The sequence below is a fragment of the Quercus suber genome, unplaced genomic scaffold, assembly GCF_002906115.3.
Source record: "Quercus suber isolate HL8 unplaced genomic scaffold, Cork oak 2.0 scaffold_913, whole genome shotgun sequence".
Classification (NCBI taxonomy): domain Eukaryota; kingdom Viridiplantae; phylum Streptophyta; class Magnoliopsida; order Fagales; family Fagaceae; genus Quercus; species Quercus suber.
In genome coordinates this window covers 80,124-107,028 of record NW_027070337.1, presented here as the reverse complement: position 1 = coordinate 107,028, position 26,905 = coordinate 80,124, and the positions used below count along the sequence as shown (strand labels likewise).

The 26,905-nt window shown below is 35.2% G+C and overlaps 1 protein-coding gene and 1 long non-coding RNA gene across 3 annotated transcripts; both read right to left on the bottom strand.

The window, feature by feature from the left end:
- Positions 1–11: 11 nt before the first annotated feature.
- LOC136065279 (uncharacterized) lies at positions 12–10,635 on the bottom strand. 2 transcript variants are annotated; one of them, XR_010626906.1, is made up of 3 exons: positions 10,327–10,635; positions 1,523–1,609; positions 12–992 (listed from the first exon to the last, which is right to left on the bottom strand). It is a non-coding gene; the product is annotated as an uncharacterized LOC136065279 (long non-coding RNA). The 2 variants fall into 2 exon arrangements; XR_010626907.1 differs by having other exon boundaries at positions 14–419.
- A 3,072-nt stretch (positions 10,636–13,707) lies between these two features.
- Positions 13,708–18,335, bottom strand: LOC112009276 (zinc finger BED domain-containing protein RICESLEEPER 3). Its single transcript, XM_024041610.2, has 4 exons — positions 17,496–18,335; positions 17,297–17,387; positions 17,125–17,206; positions 13,708–14,463 (listed from the first exon to the last, which is right to left on the bottom strand). Exons 1-4 carry the CDS (start codon positions 18,323–18,325, stop codon positions 13,829–13,831), a joined length of 1,638 nt encoding a protein of 545 aa, XP_023897378.2. The 5' UTR covers positions 18,326–18,335; the 3' UTR covers positions 13,708–13,828.
- Positions 18,336–26,905: the final 8,570 nt, after the last annotated feature.

The following is a 26,905-nucleotide window of genomic DNA, read 5'->3' as shown; positions in this document are numbered from 1 at the left end:
ATGAGAAACCAAGCCTTCGAGAGAGACTATATGAGATTTTTTTTTTTTTTGATAAAGTAAATAAATATATTGATCTCTCCACAATACAAATCAGAGCTTTATGACACATTTACAAGCAATACAAACTACAAATCATGTGTCTCCAAATGTACTTAACAATCCAATGCTCCAAATAAAATAAACACGAAATCATGATCCTCTCTAAGGTACACAACCTCAACAGAAAATCTATGCCTACCACACTCAAGGCTAACAAAACTCAAGAACCCAATCTCCAGTAGCATTAAGTATGGCCTCAATAAATTTAGCAAGTTGAGTCCCCAACACTTTATAGCACAAATCTCCCACTTAGCATGGTACTTAATCACCACCAATAAAACAAGCTCCAAGTCCGACATATAGCAATTTTATCTGAAAAGCTGTTGGAGAGTGGGATGAGCTAAAACCTAATAAGTAGCATAATTAATGGGGGTGGGGAAAATGCAAGTTTCATGATGATAAACAGTTTGCAAAGCATGTTTTAATTTGGGAAAATTCTAACTGAATACTGGAAGATCATTTCCATAATAGTATGACAAGAATGATTAAATAATTAAACATAGTTTCTCTAAGTAAATACCTTAAAACTATATACCATAATCTGTGAGCACTAATAATATAATTCCAAAGCCATAAAATCTAACATATGATAATTTATCTCAAAGATACCACACTACCACATAGACAGGTCAGGGGATCCACCCATCCACAACTGGCATGATATTGTCCTCTCGGTATGCAGACTCTTAGCCCTATGGACAGCAACTTCACTCATACCCTCAAGGTTTTTCTCTCCCCCTATGGGCAGTAGAGAGAGTGCGTCAAATAGGACTTTTCTTGCATGTGGTCTCTTGGCCCCATGGGCAGCAGCCTCACCCACACACAATCAAGAAACCTCTTCCTCCTATAGGCAGCAGGGAAGAACGCGTCATCCAAAGTGAAAGGGCATTGACCTGGATTTGATTCCATTGTCAAAAATACTACGGAAACCAAATCAGGTGATCACCGGTAAATCACACATGGCATGGTGTTAAAACCACATAAACTCACAGGTTACATTACTTTGAAACACATAGTTCATATCCAAGTAGTTTTAGAAAACCTTAAATAATCTAACTTCAACAAAGTTTGTAAGGTTTTCAACTTCATTCTTGTCAAGAGATTTTTTATCAATTTCCCAAATAATACAAGACAAGATAAGCATCTCTAAATTTTTCAATATACCATAAAATCAATGATTTTCTTATCAAGGATTAAATAAAAGATGCTTATTTTTCCATATCAGCAATTCATACATTTCCCCAAATGCAATACCAAATATGATGCATTTTCATATATAATTATATATATATATATATATAGTAAGGTTACGACACAGTAGTTTTTAGGAAAATATAGTTTTCATAGGTAATTTCCAAAAATGTGTCTAACCCAAACAACATTTATGTTATTTTTCAAAAATCCCATTAAAAAAACTACTTACCTTGGAAAGCCGACCGATTTTACCTCAACCAGGCATCACAAAATCAACCAATCCCGTCACTAGGTCCATCACCAAGAATCTCAAAACCTAGAAACATAAGGATCAAGCCTATTAATAACAAGTCCTATTGCAAAGTTTATCATCACATTTGTCTCTAAAATTGAAAAGGATCCCTTAAATCAAATCAAATACACTAAAGCCTAGCTTGCCCAACCTAAGACAAGTACCTGATAGGCCACAATCTGAATGACCCTTTGTGACTAAACCAATTAATTAATTAGCCAAGTTATTAATTAATCAATTTATCATGCAATTTCGTGGAAGAACAAAAAAATCACCAAATAACTAAATATGTAGCGGAAAATAAATGACACAGTGATTTGTTTACGAATGAGGAAAAATCTCGCGGCAAAAACCTCACCGGGTGATTTTTAGGTCACCACTCCCGAAACTCCACTATTATCAAATCAAGCGGTTACAAGTAAAGGAATCCCAAGTACCTTACCAATCTACAGTTGAACCCTTACCCTAATACCCAATTGGACTTGATCTGTAGCGACAGTTCCCACCTTTGATTCACGGCTCCCAAGTACGTGACTAACGAATGCGTGGATCCCAGTACGCGACTTTAGAACACCAACTTAAGGAAGAAAGGTTGGCTGCAAAGTTTTTCAGTTCATCCTACATGATGAAGATCAGGAAGATTCTTGGTCACAAAACCCTATGGTGCAAATACACAGCAACGTCTTCAGAGAAGATGAACTAGGTCAAGAACTTCGTCTTTTGATCACAATTTGCTTGAACAGAGATTGCTCAATGAGTTTTCAACTTGTGTCACACTTGATGGCTCTTAAAACAATCATTTTATATGTTTAGGGTTTTGAGAAAAGAAGGCTCAAAAACATATTCACAGATCCCAAGAAAATCAGATCAGAAAATTTGACTTTTTAAATCTCGACAGATAGCAGGTGTCGAGGTAGCTATCGAGTAAGTGTTGAGCTTTAATGAAATTGCACTTCAGCTTGCTTTTCTTGGACAGTCTTGATGACTTCAACACTTGACCTTGAAACCTTGTTTCTTAAAGTATTAAAAATACCTAGAACTACCCAATTACAAGTAGAGTGCATTTTGTCAAAGGATTAGCCAATTTACATAAATAAGTGACATATGTTCTTAACAAGTGAAGACACATATGTCATAACAATCTCCCCCTTTGGCAATCCGTGACAAAACCACAACAAGCAAATGAACATATGAGAGAAGTCATAAATCACTAAACTCATATTTACTTGTTGAATACAATAAAATCTATCTTAATACAAACTCTTGAAAAACTTTGCAAGAAGAGAGTTTATAGCAAGTAGACTTTGACAACCTGTATTTCTAAAACACTTTAAACAAAACTCATCAAGGCATCTTGTGTGAAACAAAAATAATAGATTGCATACAAATATAAAGAACATGTGTATAAAGATAGAGAAGAAACAACACATGAAAAAAGAGGTGAAAGAAATATACATCCATATATATAAAGAAGTATAAGTACAATGTATGTAAAAATGGTCAAAGGACCTCATATACAAGATCAATGTATCAATAAAGAATAGAAAAGAAAAGATACATAAAAACCTCTCTACATCTCTCAAGAATATCAACACTTCCCTTATCAAAATGTTCTATATTAACTCTCCCCCTAAAATGACTACTCTCATAACCCAAAACTACTCCCCCTTTTTGTCACGAGTGACAAAGGGTAGAGTGTCATGTAGACATCTCATCAGTAGAGCTAGCATCTCCATCATCATCATCATCATCATCCTCATCATCCTCAGAATTTGAAGCTGCTGGAGTAGGTGGTGAAGGAGTAGCCTTTGGAGTAAAACCACCCATGGTCGCCTGCCGTCGTGCAATACGACCAACACAAACATTCACCTGATACAACTCAGCAAAGAGTGTATCAAGGCGAGTGTCCATGCGCTGCAGCTGCACCATAATGTCTCCTAGAGATACATCACCCGTAGAGGAAGAAAGAGCAGATGTAGATGGAGCTGATCTGGATGGAGCAGATCTGGACGGAGTTGAACGGGAGAGAGGAGTGGAATTCATCTGTCGTGACCTAAACTGAGCCTCACTACGTTTTACGGTAGCGGCATCTATGGCAGATATGTGTGTGAAGTGGTTGGACACAGGAAAGGGAATGGAAAAATGGCGTAAGATCCTCGTGATAGCGGAAGGAAAGATGAGCTTATCACGGGACGCCAAATCAAGATGAACATCTATAATGGAAAGAATAAAGTGAGAAGGAAAATCTATAGTGAGATGCTCAAGAAGTGATAACAAAAATCGAGCACGAGGCTCTGTGATAGAGTTGTAGCGAGAGAGAGGATGGAGTACAAATGTCATCACCATGTTTAGGAATCTAGGACCTTTAGCAAAAGGCCTACATGATGTGTACTGATGCTCACTCCAATCAGCAGGGCATTGACAAAAGGCGGAGATGAGCTCATCTTTGGACACAGTACTCAGACGCTCACAAGAAGGATAGTCAGGAAACTCTATCCTAGGAACTCTAAGCACATCCGCAACTAGCTGCGATGTGATAGGAATGCGGTACCTCGAACGCGAGTGAAAAAGAGAGGTACTGAACGATCTATCCCGTGCATGTTGGAGTAAACTCCTAAATCAGCACAAGGGGACAAGTGACCGGGATGTCATACAGTGACCCCCATCCCCTACTGTGAATGACAGAGGGAAGGTCAGTGTCGGCAAAGTCCGCCAAAATGACTTGGCGTTTCGAATGAACACCTCGTCGAGAAAAGTTCTCCGTAAATGCCTTGTGGGCATCTCCATCACGGAACCGAAGGTTAAGAGGAGCAGAGTCAGAAGAAGAGGAAGCTCTAGAACGCAGAGGGTTCCGAGCAGGAGTGGATTTACGTTTGGGTGCCATAGACACTACTAACGTAAAAGAAGGAGAAAGAGATAGAGAGGGAGACAATCAGAAAAGTCCTAACACAGTTCAAAATAGAGCAAATAAAATGAACAAAAAAAACGTATGCATGAGAATGCATGAGCATGTGACATGCAAAGCAAAAGACATCATGGGCTCAACCCAATCCAATCCTACCAGCACATATCTAAATGCATGTAAATGTGATTCTAATGCATATGGAATGCAATGTATGTCATTTTGAAAGCATTTAAATGAAAACCCAACCCAAAATTTCAATAAAAACTCATCAGTTTTGAAAAACCCCAAAAATTTCAAAAAAATCCCAAAACCTAGGTTTCAAAACATGCAATGCATGAAAAAGGAAGGGAAAAATGCACTTACCAAGTGATTGAGACCAAGGGAAGACCGAAATGCAAGAGGGTTTGAAGATTTGAGTGAGAAAAGGGTGTTTGGGAGGTGAACAGCCACGGACAGATCGAGAGAATGAAGTCCGAATCGCGAAAATCCCTTAAATAGACACCTCAGTAAATCTTGACAGCTGAGGTGTCGAGAGGTATCGAGGAAGCTGTCGAGGAGGTATTAAGAGAAATGGCCATTGACAGATGGAGGTATCGAGAGGTATCGAGGTGCAAGATCAAATATCAAAGATCAGAAGCTCGATTGATGGACAAGGTGTCGAGGAGGTGATGAGGAGATAGAAACTTTCTCGATCGATCCATCAGGTGTCGAAGAGGTGTCGAGATTGCGATAAGAAAAAGGCTTGAGAAGCTCAACAGATGACTACGTATCGAGGAGGTGTCGAGCAAGCAGTTCAAAAGCAGTTTTTCGAGAAGAGAAAAACATAGACATGAATGCAATTTATCATACACCTCAACCAATGATCCATTTAACATATAAAGCTCTCAAAATCATCTCTCAACAAGAATTTAAGCACATGGATCCTCAAAAACACACACATACATACTAAACAAGTCTAACCAATTTTATTTTTCAAAAACAAGTTAAGACAGTTTAGTGAGCATACATTAGCACATGTAAACACTTGTGATGGCCAAATCACATTGTACCTGCACATGTATCAAAAGTAGCAAAGAATATTATGTGTTTGTGTGAAAAACATCGCAAGATTGCATATGTGTATACATGTTATGACGATTTGAGATATGAGAAAATAACTTTAACTCACACATAATCATAACTGTTTAATGGGGACTATCACCTTTGAGGTACATCCTATAACTCCTATGTTTTCTTTTATTTTAGCATACCATACATGGGCATATAAAAGAAAGAAAAGAAATACCCAAGATGTTAAGCATTTGACATCGCACTTTTGCTATGCCGAAGCATACGAATGTCTTTGACACTGTACTTTTGCTATGCCGAAGCATACAGGTGTCTATGACACTGCACTTTTACTATGCCAAAGCATACATATGTCATTTATGATTGGCGAGCAATAGTGGTGAGATGGTTATTTATGCCTTTCTCTTAGGATTTTCTAGTCTTACCCGTCAAAAAGAGTGATACGAGTGTTAAGTTTAAGAGATAATTTAATCTTACTCATCACAAACAAGAGCCACAAAGCTTACTTGCTTAATTGTGCATAGAGATGTTCATCTAAGCTACAAGAGATACAAAGTTTAGAAACTTTGTTTCAATGGCCATCCAAGGTACACAAGTACCAAAGTACACAAAACACACACTGTTTTTGTATTTTTTTGATTTTTCAATTTTTTTTTTAATTTTTATATTAAAAACAAAATAAACAAAACTGAAAGTAAACACACAAAATATGTTAAACAAAGCAAAGCATAAAACTAGACTGACTCAATAAAAATGCAAAACACACAAGTAATTTAACCAAAAAAAAAAAAACAAGAAGGGAAAAGAAAGTGATGAAATCACTTAGAGTCCTTTTTCTTCCACACCTTGGAAGAACCTTTCCTTTGATTGAATCCTTGAACCGGTGGTAAAGGGGAAGAATTGAAACCGTTCAAGTTAGAAATAAGCAAGAGGGCTTTTAGAATATCTCCAAGAGGAGCAAGAGAAGATTGAAGCTGATTTTGGCTTCCAAATACTATCATGCCATTGCTCTGTTGAGTGGCTAGACACTTATAGTAATTTGGTCAAGTATGACCGACAACTCCACAATGATGACAGAGATGTTGCTTCTTTTGTTTAGGCTTTTGAGAGTTACCCTTCTTAGCCCTATGGTTTTTAGCATCTTTATTATCTTGTTTAGGGAGTGCTCCTAAGATAGATTTATCCTTGTCTAAGTTCTCACTAGCTAATTCAATTTTAACATCAGTGTTCTCAATTTCAGTGTTATTAGCAGGAGAAACAAGAACAGTATTATTAGTAGAAGCAGTATTAGAGAAAGAAAGACCATACCCCAAGCCAGTTCGATCTAAACAGATTTCTAATTGCCAAGCATCTCATCAAGCTTTGCACTTGAAGTCCTCTCCAATTGAGATCTAACTTGAAACAGCTCAGCTTCAAACTTTTTGGTCTTCTCAGCCAAAAAGTTGTTCTCAAACCTCAGTGCTCCAATAGTTTGATTCGCCTCATCAACCTTTGTGGACAACTCTTCACGATCAAGTTCCACATCACTGAGCTTCTTGGTGGCCAGCCTATATAATTTCTCATGCTTCTCAGAGAGCTTGTAAAACTTCTCATAGGCTGAGTGGATATCATCTTGATCATCCATCTTCTCAAATTTGGGCTCCACCAATTCCTCTTCTTCATCCACTTCTTCAACAATCCCCTCAGTAGGATTGACTGTGGCAGTGAAGGCATTTAAGATTCCGTCATCCTTATTGTCGGAATTATCTTCAGGCTTAGTGTCACTCAAGGTTGCAGCAAGTGTCTTACTCTTCCCAATGCTCTTGAGATATGTTGGGCATTCATGCTTCATGTGACTGAATCCATGACATCCGAAGCACTTTGGTCCAGCTGAAACAGTGTATTGATTGCCATCCTTAGTGTCCTTCTTCCCTTTGTCTTGGTTCTTAAACTGAGAAGAACTGGATTGTCTGTGGTCCTTGTCGAAGTTCCTCCCATTGGCATTCTTCATAAACTTCTTAAACTGCCTTGTAATGTAGGACTTCATCTTAGAATCTTCGTCATTGGAAGACTCATCTGTATCACTGCTCTTTGTCTTCAAGGCCATGCTCTTGCCTTTACTGGTTTTGCCAATCCTAGATAGTCCTGGCTCGTAGGTCTGCAAGTTTCCAACCAACTCAGTCAAAGGAATTTTGTCAATGTCCTTTGATTCTTCTATTGTCGTAATCTTGGCATGAAATCTCTCAGGTAGAGATCTGAGCACCTTCCTTACAACCTTGGGTTCAGGGATGGTTTCCCCAAGATTGAAGGCTGAGTTCACTATGTCCTTTAGCTTGGCATAGAACTCATCAAACGACTCATCTTCATCCATCTTAATTTCTTCAAAGCTTGTAGTGGGCCTCTGAAGTTTTGAATCTTTGACAGCCTTTGTTCCTTCATAGGTTGTCTAGAGGATGATCCAAGCCTCCTTAGCAGTTTCAGTTGAGGATATCTTCTTGAACTCCTCATTGGTGACTGCGCTAAATAGGGCATTTAATGCTCTGCTGTTGAAGTTGGCCCCCTTGATCTTTGCATCATCCCAATCAGCCGGTTCTTCTTTTGGCTTGGTCCAGCCAATCTCTACAGCCTGCCACACCTTCTCATCTAAAGACTGTAAGAAAGCTCTCATGCATACTTTCCAGTATTCATAGTTAGTGCCATCAAATAAAGGAGGTATAATTAATGACTGTCCTCTATCTATGACAAACGGGGGTCAATGGATCAACACAGCAACGATTAAACCAAATCAGAGTGTGCTTGCTCTGATACCACTTGATAGGCCACAATCTGAATGACCCCTTGTGATTAAACCAATTAATTAATTAGCCTAGTTATTAATTAATCAATTTATCATACAATTGCATTGAAGCACAAACAAATCACCAAATAACTAAATATGCAGTGGAAAATAAATGACACGGTGATTTGTTTACGAATGGGGAAAAACCTCATGGCAAAAACCCCACCGGGTGATTTTCAGGTTACCACTCCCAAAACTCCACTATTATCAAATCAAGCGGTTACAAGTAAAGGAATCCCAAGTACCTTATCAACCTATAGTTGAACCTTTACCCCAATACCCAATTGGACTTGATCTGTAGCGACAGTTCCCACCTTTGATGCACGGCTCCCAAGTACATGACTAACCAATGTACGGATCCCAGTACGCGACTTCAGAACACCAACTTAAGGAAGAAAGGTTAGCTGCAAAGTTCTTCAGTTTATCCTACACGATGAAGATCAGGAAGATACTTGGTCACAAAACCCTATGGTGCAAATACACAGCAACTTCTTCAGAGAAGATGAACTAGGTCAAGAACTTCGTCTTTTGATCACAATTTGCTTAAACAGAGATTGCTCAATGAGTTTTCAACTTGTATCACACTTGACGGCTCTTAAAACAATCTTTTTATATGTTTAGGGTTTGGAGAAAAGAAGGCCCAAAAACATATTCACGGATCCCAAGAAAATTAGATCAGAAAATCTGACTTTTTAAATTTCGACAGATAGCAGGTGTCGAGGTAGCTATCGAGCAGGTGTCGAGTTTTAATGAAATTGCACTTCAACTTGCTTTTCTTGGACAGACTTGATGACTTCAACACTTGACCTTGAAACCTTGTTTCTTGAAGTATTAAAAACACCTAGAACTACCCAGTTACAAGTAGAGTGGGTTTTGTCAAAGGATTAGCCAATTTACATAAATAAGTGACATATGTTCTTAACAAGTGAAAACACATATGTCCTAATAGTACCCATTCCCAAACGGGAACCAAATAAGCATACAAACTCATAGTGCCACAGCACAAAACCAAAGCATTTTAATTCTCCACTACAAGCAATGTGCACATATAAACATAACATAAAACACATTAATTCGAAATAGAGGTAGCATAACTCATGAGTTTCCCTTATGAGCACTAAACGATTAAACCAAACCATTACTAAAATTTACCAAGTAAAACCCATGTCGAAGAAAGCACATGAATTTACAAGCCAATCCATTCAACAAGGATTTGAAGTAAATTCCACAAAATCTCAGCGTTTTCATCGCACTTTCAGATTCAATACATAGCAAGCCAGCCATTTTGTAAAAATCGCTTGGTCAATGAAATGTTATCCGATTAATACAAAAATTTAAGGGAACATTCCCCCATATGTATACAATGTACCACAGAAAATTCAGCACAAAACAATTTTTCTATAATTTGTTAAAAATCATATATTGTGGCTGACTCAAATCTGTCAAAGACAGATTTACAGTCCCAAAAGGAAAAATCATTATAATTATTATACTAGCCATAATGCTTTGAGACTTGAATCAAGTAAAAGGTATGTGTATTAGCTTTCATTACAGCCATCTTAGGCTTCCAGATTTAATCTATGGTGGTTATTATGACCTTTTAACTACAATGTGTGCAGAGTTTTTACAGAAAACAAATTAAGTATGGCCAAATGATCTTTTTGAACACCAAACTTCATATCCCCTTTCAAGAAATATCATATGTTCATCCTCAACAAACCATTTTATCATTGGTAATATACATAAATACCAGAATTTTAAGAAATTAACACAACAAACGACCACAAAACAAAGTTTAGCAAAACTCATACCAAACCATAAATTGTACAAAACTAAAAGAAACATCTCACACAACCCATATCAAAATATTATCCCCACCCAAGAGATTGACTCTACACAAGCTTAAGACCATAACCAAAACAATAAGGAAGTGGATCAAGAAAATTTCACCTTTACACCACTGTTTCAGCAACTCAAGGAGAACGCTTGGTGCCTCCATTAAAATGGAGCGGTGCTAGTGTGGTTTAGGTTGCTTTAAGTGGTGATAATGGGCGGTGGTGAGAAGAGGAAGCTTGCAATGGGTCGGCCATGGGGTGGAGAAAACACTTGGTGCCTCCATTAAAATGAAGCGGTGCTAGTGTGGTTTAGGTTGCTTTAAGTGTGATAATGGGTGGTGGTGAGAAGAGGAAGCTTGAAATGGGTTGGCCATGGGGTGGAGAAAACAAGAAGAGAAGAAGAAGCTAGAGAAGAACGCAAGCAGAGGGAGAGAAGGATCCAAAGAAGGGGTTGTGCTGATTGTGGACCATTAACTACAAATATCTTGAGGAGACATTTACCACTCTACCCTTAGGTTTCAGCACTTCCTTAATTTTCACCAAGCTCATTACCACAAATCACAAAAATGCCATTATATGCTTTAGATATTCATAAGACCTCTGCAATTATAATTAACCACCTTAAAGAAAAATAAAATTCATTTGAAATATTATTCACATTTAAAATTTGCTTAAGAAAAATGCTTGGGGTGTTACACCTTCGGTCCAATACATGCAACAATTTAAAACCATTCTTCGATGTGTTCAAGGCACTCGACTTCAAGCTTCATCTCCTCGAGGATACTTATCTTGACCTCTATGCTTTTTGTTAGAATTAGTGCCCTTAAATCCTATTGTATGATACTATGTACGTTATTATATATGACATTATGTATGACTTAATGTTGTGATTAATAAAGTTGTTTTATTATTATCTAAAATAATGGTAACATGAATATTCGGACATTATCATATAGTCCATGAGATGCATGGTATGTGATTTATGTGAAAAGTCACAGAAGATATAAATCACAAGTTCTTTGTAAACTCAGAATTATAGTTCGTAGTCGATGATAAAATTGGGCATTTCATTTGCGAAGACTATAACATATCAACTAAGATGATTTGTCTTGATCATGAAATTGGAGACTTCTAGGTGATATGTTGATATGTTTTAAGAGTTAAGACATATTGAACTGGACCACTGTGAGATTTATTATTCTCCTAATGACTGTTAAATGAATAATAAATCTCACGACTTCTATTTATATGAACTCTTAATCTTGAGAGAATAATGGACCTGATCATGGAGGTAGGTTGGTTTGATATATCAGGAGTGAAATCTAAAGTAATGGTTAAAACCTCAGTATGTTGGGCAGCCACATTTGGTGTTAATGGAACATATATTCTCAAGATAGAATTTATAATCTCTTAACGGAGATATAAAATATTCTTTTGAGATAAGTTTAATGGGTTCAGTTATTTAGAGAGTTAGGTCTAACCACTTTGGTAAGAAATTACTAAAGTATATATTTATGAAATTAGATTTCATAAATATATGATGAATAACTTTAAAGGATTAAACTGGATACTCAAGGATTAAGATGTAGCAATCTTCAAAGTGGCAGTTTATATTTATGACTTTGTAATATTACGAATATTTTATGAAGGGGTTGCATATATAATAAAGTCTTGAGATATAATTTATTAATAAAGCCTAGAGTGCAATTATATTTATATAGTGGTATTAAATATAATTAATGGTAACTTTAGACTTGTCAAAAGTTGACAGAAAAGCTTAAGGCACATTGGAACTAGTGTCTTATTGGTCCTTTTGGTCCCACTCCAAGTCACACACTAAAACCCAATTGGAAAGGCCCAATAGACCAGCCCAATTAGATAATCAGTTAGTTATAAAGGAAGAAACATACATAATTTTTTTTAAGAGAGACATCATTGTGAAATGGTGTGTATGTGTGAGTGAAACCGCTCAATTATTCTCCCTTGGAAACTAATTGAGAAACCACACTTCTTGGGCATAAAGTGGAATTAGAGTGAGATTAAAAGTGTTCCCAAGTACTTATAATCTTTTGTTTTGAATTTCACCGCACTAAGGTACGCTATCTTGTTCTTAAATTCTGAAATTTATATAGTGCATGTTATCAATCATGAATGAAATAGATCCATGTTTGTTGCTTCCGCTGTGTGTTTTGTATGAGATACAAAACTAGATTATCCAACACTTTCTTTAGTGCTGATTGGGTTAGTTGCACATTCACTTATAGATCCATCACTACTTGTGAAGTCTTCTTTGGCTCCAATTTGATTTCTTAGGTTGTCAAGAAACAAACCCATGTTGCTCGATGCAATGTCAAGGCTGAGTATTGAGCCATGGCCATCCACAGTCTACTAATCCCGTATTTCATGCTTAACGCAAAGCATAACTTGATTACCATTTTGCGTGTGAAAAGGTATTCTAAGTTTGTTTACAACACTAAACTAGCAGATATTTTTACAAAGCAATTTCTCTAAGGCTCATTTTTCATCCCTTTGACACAAGTTGGGAGTGATACCCTCCTCCCTTTGTCAATTTGAAGGGCAATTATAGCACAAAGCAATCAATGCACCAGTCACGTGTCCAACAACACCAATCCAGCACTTTGCATCAGTTCTGTAGCAGCTCACGAAAAGCATTATTGCCAATATGCACTTCGAAAATCTGCCTCATTCTGCCCAAATTCAATGCATATAAGATCGTTACATTTTCTGAGAAAAAAATAAAGAAAAATAAAGAAAAAAAAGATCGTTACATCAGCTAAAACAATGCTAGATTCAAGAAGAGTATCGTCCATTGACCAACAATGACAGATCATAGCTGACTTTGTATTACCTTAGTTTTCTGGTAAGAACCACTGAGTTTGTATCTCTAAACCATCTTATATGGTCTTGCTTGTACAACTATAAATTAATATCAAATCCATCACTTCCAGTGTAGATCATTTATTCCAAAAATTGCACTCTTATTTTCTATAGTAGTTTCTTTTTGACATGTTAGTTAGATCGGTAAGTCATTAGTGTAAAAAGTAATCGAAATGTAATTACCTCTTTTTTTTTTTTTTGGATAGATATGCTTTGAAATAACTATAGTTTGTAAAACTTGTTAAAACCCAGTTTTTTTGTTGTTTAAGGGGTTGTGTACATATAAAGAATTTGAGAAAATGTTATTGTTTAATTTATGAGATGATTTTGGGTATCCTTGAGTTAGAATTCTCATGTTAAATGTTTAAGTTTTGATGGAAAAAATTGTACATGATTCATGTTAAATTCTCATTATGCACTAGATGCCTATGATAATGTGGTATTTGATGGTTTTCTATCAAATCGAAAAAGGTAAAATTATGAATGCTCTGTTTTACTAAGAATTGTTGGATTATTTGCTTTCGGTTGTATTTTGGTTCGTTTTAGTATTAAATTGAACTTTGATAGTAACATACCAACCATGATCACAAATCTGGGTTTAGTTCATTACACATATTAGGATTGTTTGGTGTACATTCTATCTCAAAGTAATTGCATGCATAGCACAGATTACCATCTAGTGTTATTTACATGCCAGAGGAGATATAAAAAAGAAGAAGTTAAAACATGCTCGTCCGAGCTTCATAGGCTGCTATCAACTGCTGGTAGAAATCCTGATCCATTTGGGGTGGTTCGGGTGGAGTGGTCGGGGGTGTAGACATAGGAGGTGGAGTCATAGGAGATTTGGGGAATTCGTTCGCACGAACCAAGTCCATCGTGACTAAACTTGAGGTACCTTGATTTTGAGAATTATACATCAGGCCAGGACAATGTGAAATATCTGAAGTGGTGTCTAAATGTTGGTATGAACCCTCACCCTCATGCCATGATCCTCGAGGATTGGAAACTCCCAATTGAGAAGAACTTGATGGTGCTGATGATGGCGCAGGATACCCATAATTAGGTGGAACAAGAACGTTCCTTTGTCTATCTCTGTTGGCCTCAAAAAGTAGCTTCTGCCACTCAACCTCCAAATGCTTGATTCGCTGCTCTAGGTCAAACTTCTCCTGAGCATATTGCTCCCTATCCTGACGATTTTGAGCCTCCTTTGCTGCCAACTGGGCCTCATACTCTGCCCTCTCCATTTCTTTGGCAACCTTATCATGGTACTGAAACTCCATTGTTCTAAGACAGCTCTTCACCGCCTCAGCATCATTGCCACTAGAACCATGATCAGATGACTTGATGATGACACCTGCAATAGAAACACGGGAAATTATTTTGAAGACTACTCTATTTGAAATTTCAATGCTTAAATCATATTTTTAAAACACAATTTTCAAAAAGAGACTGCTTGCCAAAATAATTTTCTTATAATACTATTTTTAATAATTAATCTATTTATATTTATATAATGTGTGCGTTTGGATACCACTTATTTTGCTAAAAACTGAAAACTAAAAACAATAAAAAATATATATATATTTTGGTTACTGTTCATTAATGAAATCACTGTGCATTTACCTGTTTGCACAGTTCACGTCTCATGAACAGTGCAAGAGGTACTGGACTTAAAAAAAAAAAAAAAAAAAAAAAAGGCAAAAATTGCAACTTACTCTAAATGCAAACACAAAAAGCCTTACCCAAATGGAGCTTATATATAAGAGGATTCCCCTCTTTCAACTGGACTTTTATGTGGTTCAAAAATAACATCATTAATGAATTGTAACTTCATTTAGAAATAAGGTCATAAATGTCAAATAACAAATTTCATTTTGAATTCAAAAAGAGAATTCCTAAAATTTAGGATTTTTTCCCCTTCACGTTTAAAAAAGAAATTACTTATCTCTAAATTATTTGTTTGAAAAATAAAAATATATATTTCTAAATTACAATACATGCAAATTATTAACCTTTACCCAAAAAAATAAAAAAGCCTCTGAGCACGCGCTTTAGTACTATATATAAAAGAATTTCTCTCTTTCAATTGGACCTTTATATGGTTTCAAAATACTCTCATTAATGAAAGGTAACTTTATTTAGAAATAAAGTCATAAATGTCAAATAACAAATTTCATTTTAAATTCAAAAAGAAAATTCCTAAAATTTAAGATTTTGTTCCCTTCACGTTCAAAAAAGAAATTACATTACTGTTTATTTCTAAAATTTATCATTTTTATTTGTTTGAAAAAAAAAATATTTATAAATTATAATAGATGCAAATTATTAACATTTACCCAAAAAAATAAAAGAACCTCTGAGCATGCACTTCACGTGCATGCTCAGAGGCTAGTATTAAATTTTTTTTTTTTTCAAAAAAACCACGTTTGTAATTTGTTGATGTCCAATTTGATTGAAGACCACATGGTGCTTACAAATGGCAAGATGGCACCACTCACCAGAGGATACATAATAAATTAATAATGCTACTAAGTTACAAGACTCATGACAATTATTTGTAAAATTATAATATGCTTGCATTTTGATGTTTCATAGCCCCCATAAAGTTTAAAAAAGAATAATAATAAAAGAAAAATAATAAAAGACTTGTATGGGAACAAACTCCTCAATATGACCCCAAAAAAAAAAAAAATTAAGGGATATAATTACTTTTTAAACCTTAGAGTTTTGTGTATGTTTCATTTAAATTTTAAACTTTCAAAATGTTTCGTCTAAATCTTAGTTTTTAAAAATATTTCATTTAAATCTTCTAGCACAAATTCTATCAACCCCTGTTAAGAATCATGTGACTATCTGGTTCAAATGACATTTATTTCAATCTTTGAGGTTTAAATGAAACATTTTGAAAGTATAAGATTTAAATGAAATATACCCAAAATTTTAGTTACAAAATTGGCGTAACCTAAGGCTACAACTTTATTTAATATCTTTTTATTGGAGGTAAATTTAATAAATCCACCATTGAATTACATTTTCTTATTTTATCCTCCATACTTGCAAAATTTCTAAAAAATTAAAGATCAATAGCTATATCATCAAGACGTTACTTAAATTGCAAATTTTTGTAATTTAAAATTATGCATGAAATATAAACTTATAAATCATATAGCAAATATTTTCTAATTGACACAAAATTTGACATATGTATTAAGAGCGTAAAGAAAATACAATCCAACGATTAGATTTTTAAAATATAGATTAATGTTAATTTTTTTAAAAGAAGTTGTAGCCTTAGGTTACCACCAATTTTGTAATTATACTTTATTCATAAAACTATATGAAATTATTCAAAACTATGAGGTTTAACGATTTAAATGGAAATAACTTGAAATTTGTCTCTCTTCTTTTTTTTTTTTTTTTTTTGGAGAAATAGACACGTGCACACACACAAGAGAGAGGGAAAATACCTTATACTTTTATATTATTTTCTTGTTTTATAATTAAGATGAATTAGATTTTCCTCTCTTTTTTCTTCCTAATTAATTTCATTTTATAATTAAAAAAATTGTTGGTATAAAAAAAAATTCTCATAAATGATATTAGGTTTTTTTTATTTATTTTTATTTTTATTTTTTACAAGATAGAATTTTTATTCTAGCATAATCTAAGTGTATATATGTGTAAAGCTCTCTCCTGGAGACTTGAATCCCAGCCCTTGCCCCTCACACTCCACAAACACTTATACTTGTAAAATAACCACCGCACCAAGGGTGCGCGGTGGTGATATTAGGTTTTAATATCACAATCCAATTATTTTTTATTAGGCAAGTTTTAGGTAATATTCATTTAAACATCATCATACCTTTTTTTTCTTTTTCTTTTTTAACTTTTTAAAATTCATTTTAAACTTATATAATTTCAAATATTTTGATTAAATTTTTTTTTTTTTTTTTGGATACCAGATTTAAATTTTCAAACCTTATAGTTTTATTTAAACTTTAAGAATGGTACTCACCTGTTGGAAATGGCTGAGGGCTCCAAGTTGAACTAAGATTTGCAAGCATGAGTTTTGTATTGGTAGTAGAGGGAGCATCTTTCTGCAGGTGAAAGCATTGTCAACACAAACATCATTTCAAAAAAGAAATCAAAATAGTAAAAAAAAAAAATTTGATAGACTGAGATTGTGCCTCTTGAGATTCCAAGCTTAAAGAAGTCCCCGCCAAACTAAATGAAGTATGATTGGGTTCAAAAGAGTGGTCATTGTCCTTGTTCGCTGTGCTGAAGTTAAATGGAATGAAAAGGGAGTGAAGGAATGCATAGAGAGCATATATATATATATATATATAAAAGGATCTTAAATTCTTAATGAATGCAAATCGTACTTACATCCTTGCAGGATTGTCCAACCAGTCCTCCCCACATACCAAGGCCTCTATGATGTCAGGATACAAACCATTAAAGGTTGGATTGATTGTCATGGTTTCAATACTGAAAGCAGAATTTGATATAGAAGTTGACATTGGAATTGCCAAGATATCTCGAGCTATCCTCCAAAGAGTTGGAAATTTTGTACTATTTGTATGCCACCAACCCAATATGTCAAACTCTCCCTCAAAATCAGGTATAGGCTCTTCTAAATATCGATGGAGCTCGGCCCTTTGTGAATGAGCCTTATTCATTTCTCTTTTAGACTTGTGCCACCTATTTAGTATATCAGAATAATTATCATCATATGAAGTACATGCTTGACTGCTACGGCCTTTTGCATATTCATCAAAAATATGACCAAGAGCATCATCAATCAATAAGAATTTCTTAGTATGCCCACCATATAACTCTGTGAACGAGTAATGCACAAAGTCCAATTTTGTCCGTGGGTCAAAAACTGCTGCAATTGCCGAAACAGAAGTACAATAGTCAAAGTACTTGTCAAATGTCTCACTCATTTTCTTTGCAACCGAGCGAATAAATGTATGTTCACTTTTTTGCCATTGAATTAAATTGTGATGAATATCACAAATCTTACGAAAATACACATTTGTAGTAAGACATTTGCTTCCTAAAAAACTGCATATGCCATCATAGTAAACAATCAAACATTTGTGCATGACTTTTGCCTTATCCCATTCCTCCATAGATAAATTTACAGGGGAGTCACAATCACTACTCTGTAGGTAAGAAAATGCTTCCCTGCACTCCAATGCACTCTCAAGCATGAAAAAGGTGGAATCCCACCTTATAGGAACACCTTGAGAAGTAATGTCCTTGCTTTGTAAATTCAGTTTCTTTACAACCTCTTGAAACTTTTCTTTCCCAATTGTTGTTTCACTGATGTATTTGATAGCTTTCCTTATCTTATGAAGAATATCACTATCTCATCCAATCCATCCTGAACAAGGAGATTTATAATATGTGTAATGCAACGGATGTGAAATAATTTCCCTCTAAAAGGATGGTAACCTTGATTACCAAGCCAACTTTCTAAGGTCTTAACCATTTGATCATTTGAGGAAGAACTTTCTACAGTTATAGAGCACAATTTCTTGTCAATGTTCCACTCCAGAAGCAGACTTTTTACCATCCCAAAAAGAGTTTCTCCTGTATAATTGTATCCCACATTTTTTACGGCAAGAATCTTCTTCTTCAGTTTCAGACCATCTTCAATATATTGCAAAGTAAAACAACAGTACTTATTCTTTTTCCCATCACATGTCCAAAAATTAAGTATCAAACTGAAGCAACAAGAGAGCATACTAAGGTGTTTGCACAGTTTCTCTTCTCTATAGACATGAAGAATGCCAGCCTTTAAAGTGTCTTGTGAATGAAATTTGAACATTGGTTGCAAATTCTTCACAAAAACTTTGAAGTACTCATGCTCAGCCATATTCAATGGATAGCCATGCTTGATAATCATTCTTACCACATCCAAGCCGCTCCTTTCTTCATCAAACACAGAATTCCCATCGATGACAGTTGGATTTTTAAAATCACCTGTTTTGCTAGGAGATATCATTTCTTTACATGATTCTCCACTTTTTATAGCAGAACATCTTAACAAGTGATTTTTCAAGTGTGTTGTCCCACTTTTGCTTGACCCTGAAAAATCCTTGCAACAATGTTTACATATGGCCCGGACTTTCCTGGCAACCTCAACCTTATTGAAGTCGTTCCAAACCTCAGATACTAACCTTCTTCTTTTTGAAGAAGTCGGGAGTGCTGAAGTTACCTCATATTGGATCTTAGAAAGTGAAGGTGCTGAGATCTCTGAACGTTGCATTTTGTTTATTTCCTATCAACACAAACAAAAGTAATAGAAAAAAAAATGGTGAGACGTTTAAACTAACTAGTCAAGGGCCTACGCAATGTGCGGATAATGTTGTAACCTTCTATATGAGAAAGCTATGTAAAATGTTGAACATATGTAAAGTAATAACATGAAGTAAATTTTTATTTTTATTTTTAATATATATATTGAATCAATTACATGTTGCATCAATACATTTTTACATAAACATACCATTTATCCTTGGCTTCACAAATTGCAGATGACTTCAATATAACAAAAAAAAAAGCACCAACTCACTTGAAGTTAAATAGGGGTAGCACTAATTGTCATTGAGCAAGACAAATTGTAGTTACATGCTGCACCAATACAAATTTTCATCAACATAACATTTATCGTCGACTCCACAAATTACAAATGAATTCAATTAAAAAAGAAAAAAAGGAAGCAATAACAGATTCGAAGTTAAATAGGGGCAGCACAATGTCACTTAGCAAAATAGTAACTTCATATATTACTTGCGATTTCAATATTTTAGAGCATTAAGCTCCACCACAGGAGATTTATCTATACAGAAACAGAAGAAGACAGATCAAATAAGAATAAAAAATAAAAGTACCATTGGAGGCCTTTTGTCAAAAATCCAGCAGATATACTCATTTGTTCTTACTAGCATGATCCTTAAGGCAAAATAAACTATATGTTGCACAAAAATGATAAAAAGAAATAAATAAACATAACATAGAAACATCGAAAAAAACTAAACCCAATATATTAGTACTTCTCTTTTGCTTCGTTTTTTCCACAAACAAAATTAAGGCCGATTGTTCTACCCAGCTCAAATTTGTGAGTGATTCTAAATTGCTTCAATTGGTAGCTAAGGAAAGAAGGGAAAGAAACAATAAGGAATATTCCGAAATTTTTTTTTTTTTAATTTTAATTCCATAGCTTTCTCATAAACCAAACAGAGAATCATTGTTTTTAAAGGATTTCACAATAGAAATAATGGAGTAATGACACCGCTACCACCATCATCTGGGTATCAACACCTTCACTCATTTTAACCTCTTTAGGAGGCAAGCGAGAGGCTGAGTTTGACATGGAGCTGAGGAGAAAGAGGATTCTAGGCTTCTAGCCTTCAGAGTTTAGAGTTTATATACTATGTAGGTCCTAGTGAAGAATGCAAGAGAGCATGAGAAAATGAGAGTGTCATGAGAGAGAACAGAAAAGAAGTATTGGTGTACATGTATTGTATTGTTTGAGAGTCTTATGTGGAATGATGTAGAGAGAATATTTCAAGGAATGTGCCACTTGGCAAAATTTTAGACCATCCATGTACAACATATGTATGACAACCAACTGATCATTGAGTATGGTTACTAAACCAAATACTTAATTTTGAAAACAATTTAGAGTGATGCAAATGTATTGAGATAGGTTTAGATAGTTCTTTACTTAATTTTTGATTTATGATAAAAGAAGTGGCAAAGTGCATATAGAAGACCAAAAGAGTTTGTAATTAAAATGATTGGATGATTTCACCATATAGGTTTTTGTACATTTTTAGACTCCTTAAAACACAACCAAATTAACATAGTTAATTAGCCAAGTTATTACTTAGTCAGATTATCAGATCTAAGTTAACACAAATATATCATATCAATGTAAAGTGCGGAAAGTAAAGAACACAAAAATATGATGACCCAGGAAAATCAAACTATTAAAAAACCTGGGGAGGATTTAACCTAGTTATCTTCAAGGTAAACTGAATCCACTATGAAAGAATTAAAGTTTACACAATAGCGACTTAGACCACTAATATCCTATTACTACCTCGAGTAGGAAACTTACTACCATGACCACGTGACAGCTCTGACTCCACGGATTACTTCTTTTTTGGATTCCCAGCAAGTATAAGCACTCCCGCTTGTGTACCTTTAAGCTCTTGAATCTACAACTGAATTGATCATCAAGTTCTTGACATAGTCTTGATTCTTGATAACCCTAAGTTTGTGTGAAGGTAAACACCTCTGGATCTCACAAAAGATTCACACACACAACATAAAGAGTAACCCAAAAGTGTGGCTAGGGTTTTCCTTTTTATACTTAGGGCAAAACATAAAACCCTACACATTAAACGAGATTGGACTGAGTTGGAAATTCTGCAGAAAAAACAATCTATACGACTTTCGATCGGTCAAGTTTAATTCTCGATCGATAGAGCTAGGCAGATTTACACAGTAAATCCTATAGCAACTTGATTCCAATTTTACACATAAACCTATACTTTGAGCAAGTCTAAATAAGACTAAAACGTTTTGATCATGGTTTGCCAACATTATAAATTGAAGTTCTAATACATTAGTTCCTAATTCCTTAGAACCTAACAGTTTTCATTCATGCTTATGAACACTCTTGAAAAAAAAATCACATTAATATAAACAAATCAAAAAATATTGGAAAGAATTATAAAGCTTTAAAAAAAAATTAAACGGTGAAACCTACATGGATGTTACATAAGAATTGATGCACAAAATCAGCTTCCTAATTGTCACCACAATGATCAACACCTAGTCCATAAGGCAATGAATTCTTCATTTTTTGCATTTTCCTACAAAAAAAGAAAAAAAAAAAAAAGGGTTCCTTAATCAATTTGGTGTATAATAAAACTAATTAGACAAAAATGATGAGTGAAAGGTAAAAACTTATTTTAATGTAAGGCCAAGGGTTGAACATTCTTATCCCAATTTAGCAATTAACATCAGGAGAATGTATAGTATACTTAGAATGCACTAAACAAATGACTTCAATCTCTAAAGCATAAATTTTGTCAATGGATACCTTATTAGAATTAGTCTATTATGATGTTATTGAGCTGATTGAGAAGAAACATACCGCATAATCTTAGGTAAAAAAAAAAAATTGGCTATAACTTAAAGTCTTTTGCCAATAAAAAATGGCAATATCCCTAGCCTTGACCATTAACTCCATGAAGTTACTATCACTTTATGCTCATGTTTGGTCACACACAAGGCCAGAATAAAGAATTATAGACATGATTTGTGTTAGGTTCTAAAAGTTTAGAATAATTGGCAAACCGTGAATACAAATTTGTCTAAATATAGATTCTTAAGTTTATACGTTTGATTAGACAATACTCAAGTTGTTGCAAGTCAGAATACAAGAAAAAGGAAGCTGCAGGTTTAGGAATTCGAAAGATGCCAGGTTCAACCAATCGAGAGAACATGTTTGACCAATCAAAAGATGGGTTCTGCAAAATTTAATATCGGCCCAACAGCTCATTAAGCCCATTAAGTGATTAGGGTTTCAGATTTATTTCACATAGTATTTAAAAGAAACCCTAAGGCACGTTTTGTTATGACTTTGGAGGTGCTCTTGTGAAATCTAAAAGGTATTGTTCCTTCTCCTTTCAAAGTCACTACTAGAAATCATTCTCATACCATTAGAACTGGTAGATTCGAAATTGCTACAACAAGATCACACATAACTGATGATTTAAACATTAAAGAGTAGTTTTGGAGTCACAAACTAGAGAGTTTATGTTGCTAAACATTTGAGTGGGATCTTAAAGTCACAAATGGGGAGTTTGTGTTTAGCAAATCCAAGATAAAAGAGTCCGTGGAGTTGGAGATACACGTGGTTGTGTTGGTAAGATCTACATGAGTTAGTTTTAGATTTAGGGTTTGAATATATTGTAATCTTCTATTATATCACAGTGGATTTGTTTACCTTGAGGATAACTAAGTTAAATCCTCCACTGGTTTTTACCTTGAAACAGTTAGTTTCATTGGTTTTCTTGAGTCATCATATTACTGTCTTCTTTACTTTTCCAAACTGAGTAATATGATTGCATGAGTCTAACTTAGATCTGAATAATTAACCTAAGTAACTACTTGGCTAATTTGCTAAGTTAAACTAATCTAGTTTTAAGGGATCTAAACAAACAAACAATTTGTTTGTTGGAGCAATTTAAGAAATTACATGTCAAAATAACTATTACAAAGGTATAAGATAATTAAACAAAATAGTTTAAGATTGAAAGATTACAGAGAATAACTAGAGAAAAGTAAAGACCAGAGAGAGAAAAGAGAGAAAAGAAAGAATGAATTCTTGAATTATGAAAACAGTTTCATTGATATGATTTTCCACACCACAAATACAGGGACGTTTACATTATATATACACAGTATATGGAGGGAAAGTTAGTTACAGATTTGGACTTAAGTTTAACTGCCTCTCACACGTGCATACGTGCCAGACTTAAGACATTAACACTAAAGGTAAAACGGCACCGTTCTATTTAATCTTCACTTGTGCCTTTTATGTCTGGAATTTCACTTGCTTCATTTTCAATCTCCTCAAGTTTACAAGCACTGGTTCTTTCATCCCCCCTCAAACGAAATGGGAATTTCCACATGAGTTTGGAAGTCAACCAATGAAAACGGGAAGAAGGCAACCCTTTGGTAAAAATGTCAGCAAGCTGATCAGAGGAAGAGATAAATTTGACCAAGAGATCCTTCCTGAGAACTTTCTCACGCACAAAATGGTAGTCTACCTCTACATGCTTTGTTCGAGCATGGAATACTGGGTTTGAAGCGAATGCTAAGGCACTGACATTATCACGCCACATGAGAGGAGGAGTAGCAAGAAATATGCCCAAGTCTTTAAGAATCATCCGTATCCAATATAATTCAGCTGCAGTAGAGGCCAAGGCTCGATACTCAGCTTCAGTGGATGATCTGGAGACTGTGGACTGCTTCTTAGCAGACCATGTAATGGGGCAATTGCCAAAAAATACAACTATGCCAGAGATAGACCTGCGATCAACTGGATCTCCAGCCCAGTCTGCATCACAGTAGGCAGACAAGGAAGGAAAACCAGGGGTAAAGGCAATACCAAAATGGAGAGTGCCTCTAATGTATCTCAGAATACGTTTGGCAGCTTGTAAGTGATTCTGAGTGGGAGAGCACATGTATTGGCAGGCTTGTTGGACAGCAAATGACAAGTCAGGTCTGGTAAATGTTAAATATTGAAGGGCACCAACAAGACTTCTATAAGAAAATAGATCAGACAAGGGAGAACTATCATTGGGAAGCAAGTGTTGATTGGGAGAACAAGGAGTCTTGCAAGGCTTGCAATCTTCATGGCAAACTTGGTCAACAAATCAGTAGCATATTTTGTTTGATGTACAAACAAACCTGAAGTAGTGTATTCAATCTGCAATCCAAGAAAATAATGAAGCAGCCCAAGATCCTTAAGATCAAATGCAGAACTTAAAAGCTTGATAATGGAGGCAGTGAAGGCCTTGTCATTCCCAGTTAAAATAATATCATCTACATACAATAAGAGGAAGACCAGGTGACTCCCATGTCTATATGTGAACAGATTACCATCAGCTCCAGAAGCCAAGAAGCCAATATGAAAGAGATGAGTAGTGAATCTGTCAAACCAGGCCCTAGGAGCCTGTTTGAGGCCATATAAGGCCTTATGAAGAAGACAAACATGAGATGGGAACTGAGAATTAACATAACCTTGAGGCTGCCTCATGTACACTTCCTCCTTCAAGATGCCATGAAGAAAGGCATTACTTACATCTAGTTGCCTTAATTCCCAACCATGATGCACAGCTAAAGCCAGAAGAAGCCTCACTGTAGTTGGTTTAACCACTGGGCTGAAGGTTTCATCATAGTCAAGTCCATGTTGCTGCAGATAGCCCCTTGCTACGAGTCTAGCTTTATATCGAGCTATGGATCCATCAGCATGCTTCTTCAGCCTATACACCCACTTACAAGTTACTATATTCTTGTCAGAAGGTAAAGGAACCAAGGACCAAGTGTGCTGCTTTTGAAGGGATTGAAATTCTGAGTCCATGGCAGCCACCCAGTGAGGGTGTTTAGCAGCAACAGCATAGGAAGGAGGTTCAGTCACAGAGTAGTCAAGCTTAACATGTAAAACTTTAGGCTTATATATACCATGTTTGGACCTAGTAAGCATAGGATGAGAGTTATGAGAAGCATGAATAGATGAAGAAGGATTTGGATCCACAGAATGAGAAGAAGGAAGAGCAGTGGAATGGTCAACAGATTCAGTAAGGGAAGCTNTCAAAAGACGAAGTTCTTGACCTAGTTCAACTTCTCTGAAGAAGTTGCTGTGTATTTGCACCAAAGGGTTTTGTAACCAAGCATTTTCCTGATCTTCATCGTGTATGATGAACTGAAGAATTTTGCAGCCAACCTCTCATTCTTAGTTGGTGTTTGAAGTCGCGTACTGGGATCCGCGCATTGGTTAGTCACGTACTTGGGAGTCGTGCATCAAAGGTGGAAATTGTCACTACAGATCAAGTCCAATTGGGTATTGGGGTAAGGGTTCAATTGTAGGTTGGTAAGGTACTTGGGATTCCTTATTTGTAACCGCTTGATTTGATAATAGTGGAGTTTCAGGAGTGGTGACCTGAAAATCACTCGGTGAGGTTTTTGCCGCAAGGGTTTTTCTCATTCGTAAACAAATCACCATGTTATTTATTTTCCGCTGCTTAATTAGTTTATTGGTGATTTGTTTGTGCTTCCACACGTTTGCATGATTAATTGATTAATTAACAACCTGGCTAATTAATTAATTGGTTTAATCACAAGGGGTCATTTAGATTGTGGCCTATCACATGTTAACAAAAAAACTTATTGAGTTGCCTAATTAGGTAACACTTATCAAAAAGGAGAAAAGTTTAGCTCTAAAGTTAGACCTATCTCCCTTTAACTCACCATGTAATAGTTGAATAAACCATCTACGTGTTTTTGACTTTTTTAATGAATTATGTGATTTATTTAAATTATTCACATAAATAATCTTATAAATCATTACGTAATAAATTGGAGAAGATAAACTTTGCCCTATCCAAAAAAAAGAGTTACTTAATTTTTACACCCTTACAACTAAGTTTTGAAACTCAAACTCCACCTTATACATTCCAAAATTAAAAATAAAAATAAAAAATCTGAGATTTTTTAAAATGAATTTATTTAATAAGTTTATGCTCTAAAACATTTGGCCCTCGCGAACCAAGAGGTTAGTACTCAGTAGTGTGCAGTTTTAACATATTTTTAACTTCTTAAAAAAAAAAAATCAACAACAACAACAATTTAAAAAAAAAAAAACATATATTTTGAGAAACTATTTTCTATTGTTTTTTGGGACAATTGTGTATAAAGACACAACTAGGGGTATTCGCGGTATGGTTTGGTGTGGTTTTGGGCCATTTTAAGCACCACACTCTGCGGTATGGTTTGGCCAAATCCATAACTGCACCGCACCTCAATTTTGCAAGTGCGGTGCGGTTTAGTTCGGTGCGGTATACAAGGTGCAGTTTGGTCGGTTTTGGGTTGATATATTTTTCAAGATGTCATGGCCAATTTCTAATTTACTATTAATCATGACAATAGTAAATTTTTAAAAAAATATATATAACCTATGTGACCAAAAAAGTAACACAAATATA

Excerpts from the sequence above, each read along its gene's own strand:
- LOC112009276 (XM_024041610.2), bottom strand. The coding sequence starts at position 18,325 with ATGCTTGAGAGTGCATTGGAGTGCAGGGAAGCATTTTCTTACCTACAG. Across the intron at positions 17,207-17,296 it reads TAAGCTTGGAATCTCAAGAG|AAAGATGCTCCCTCTACTAC; the intron begins GCACAATCTCAG and ends TTTCACCTGCAG. Across the intron at positions 14,464-17,124 it reads CCCTCAGCCATTTCCAACAG|GTGTCATCATCAAGTCATCT; the intron begins GTGAGTACCATT and ends TTTCTATTGCAG.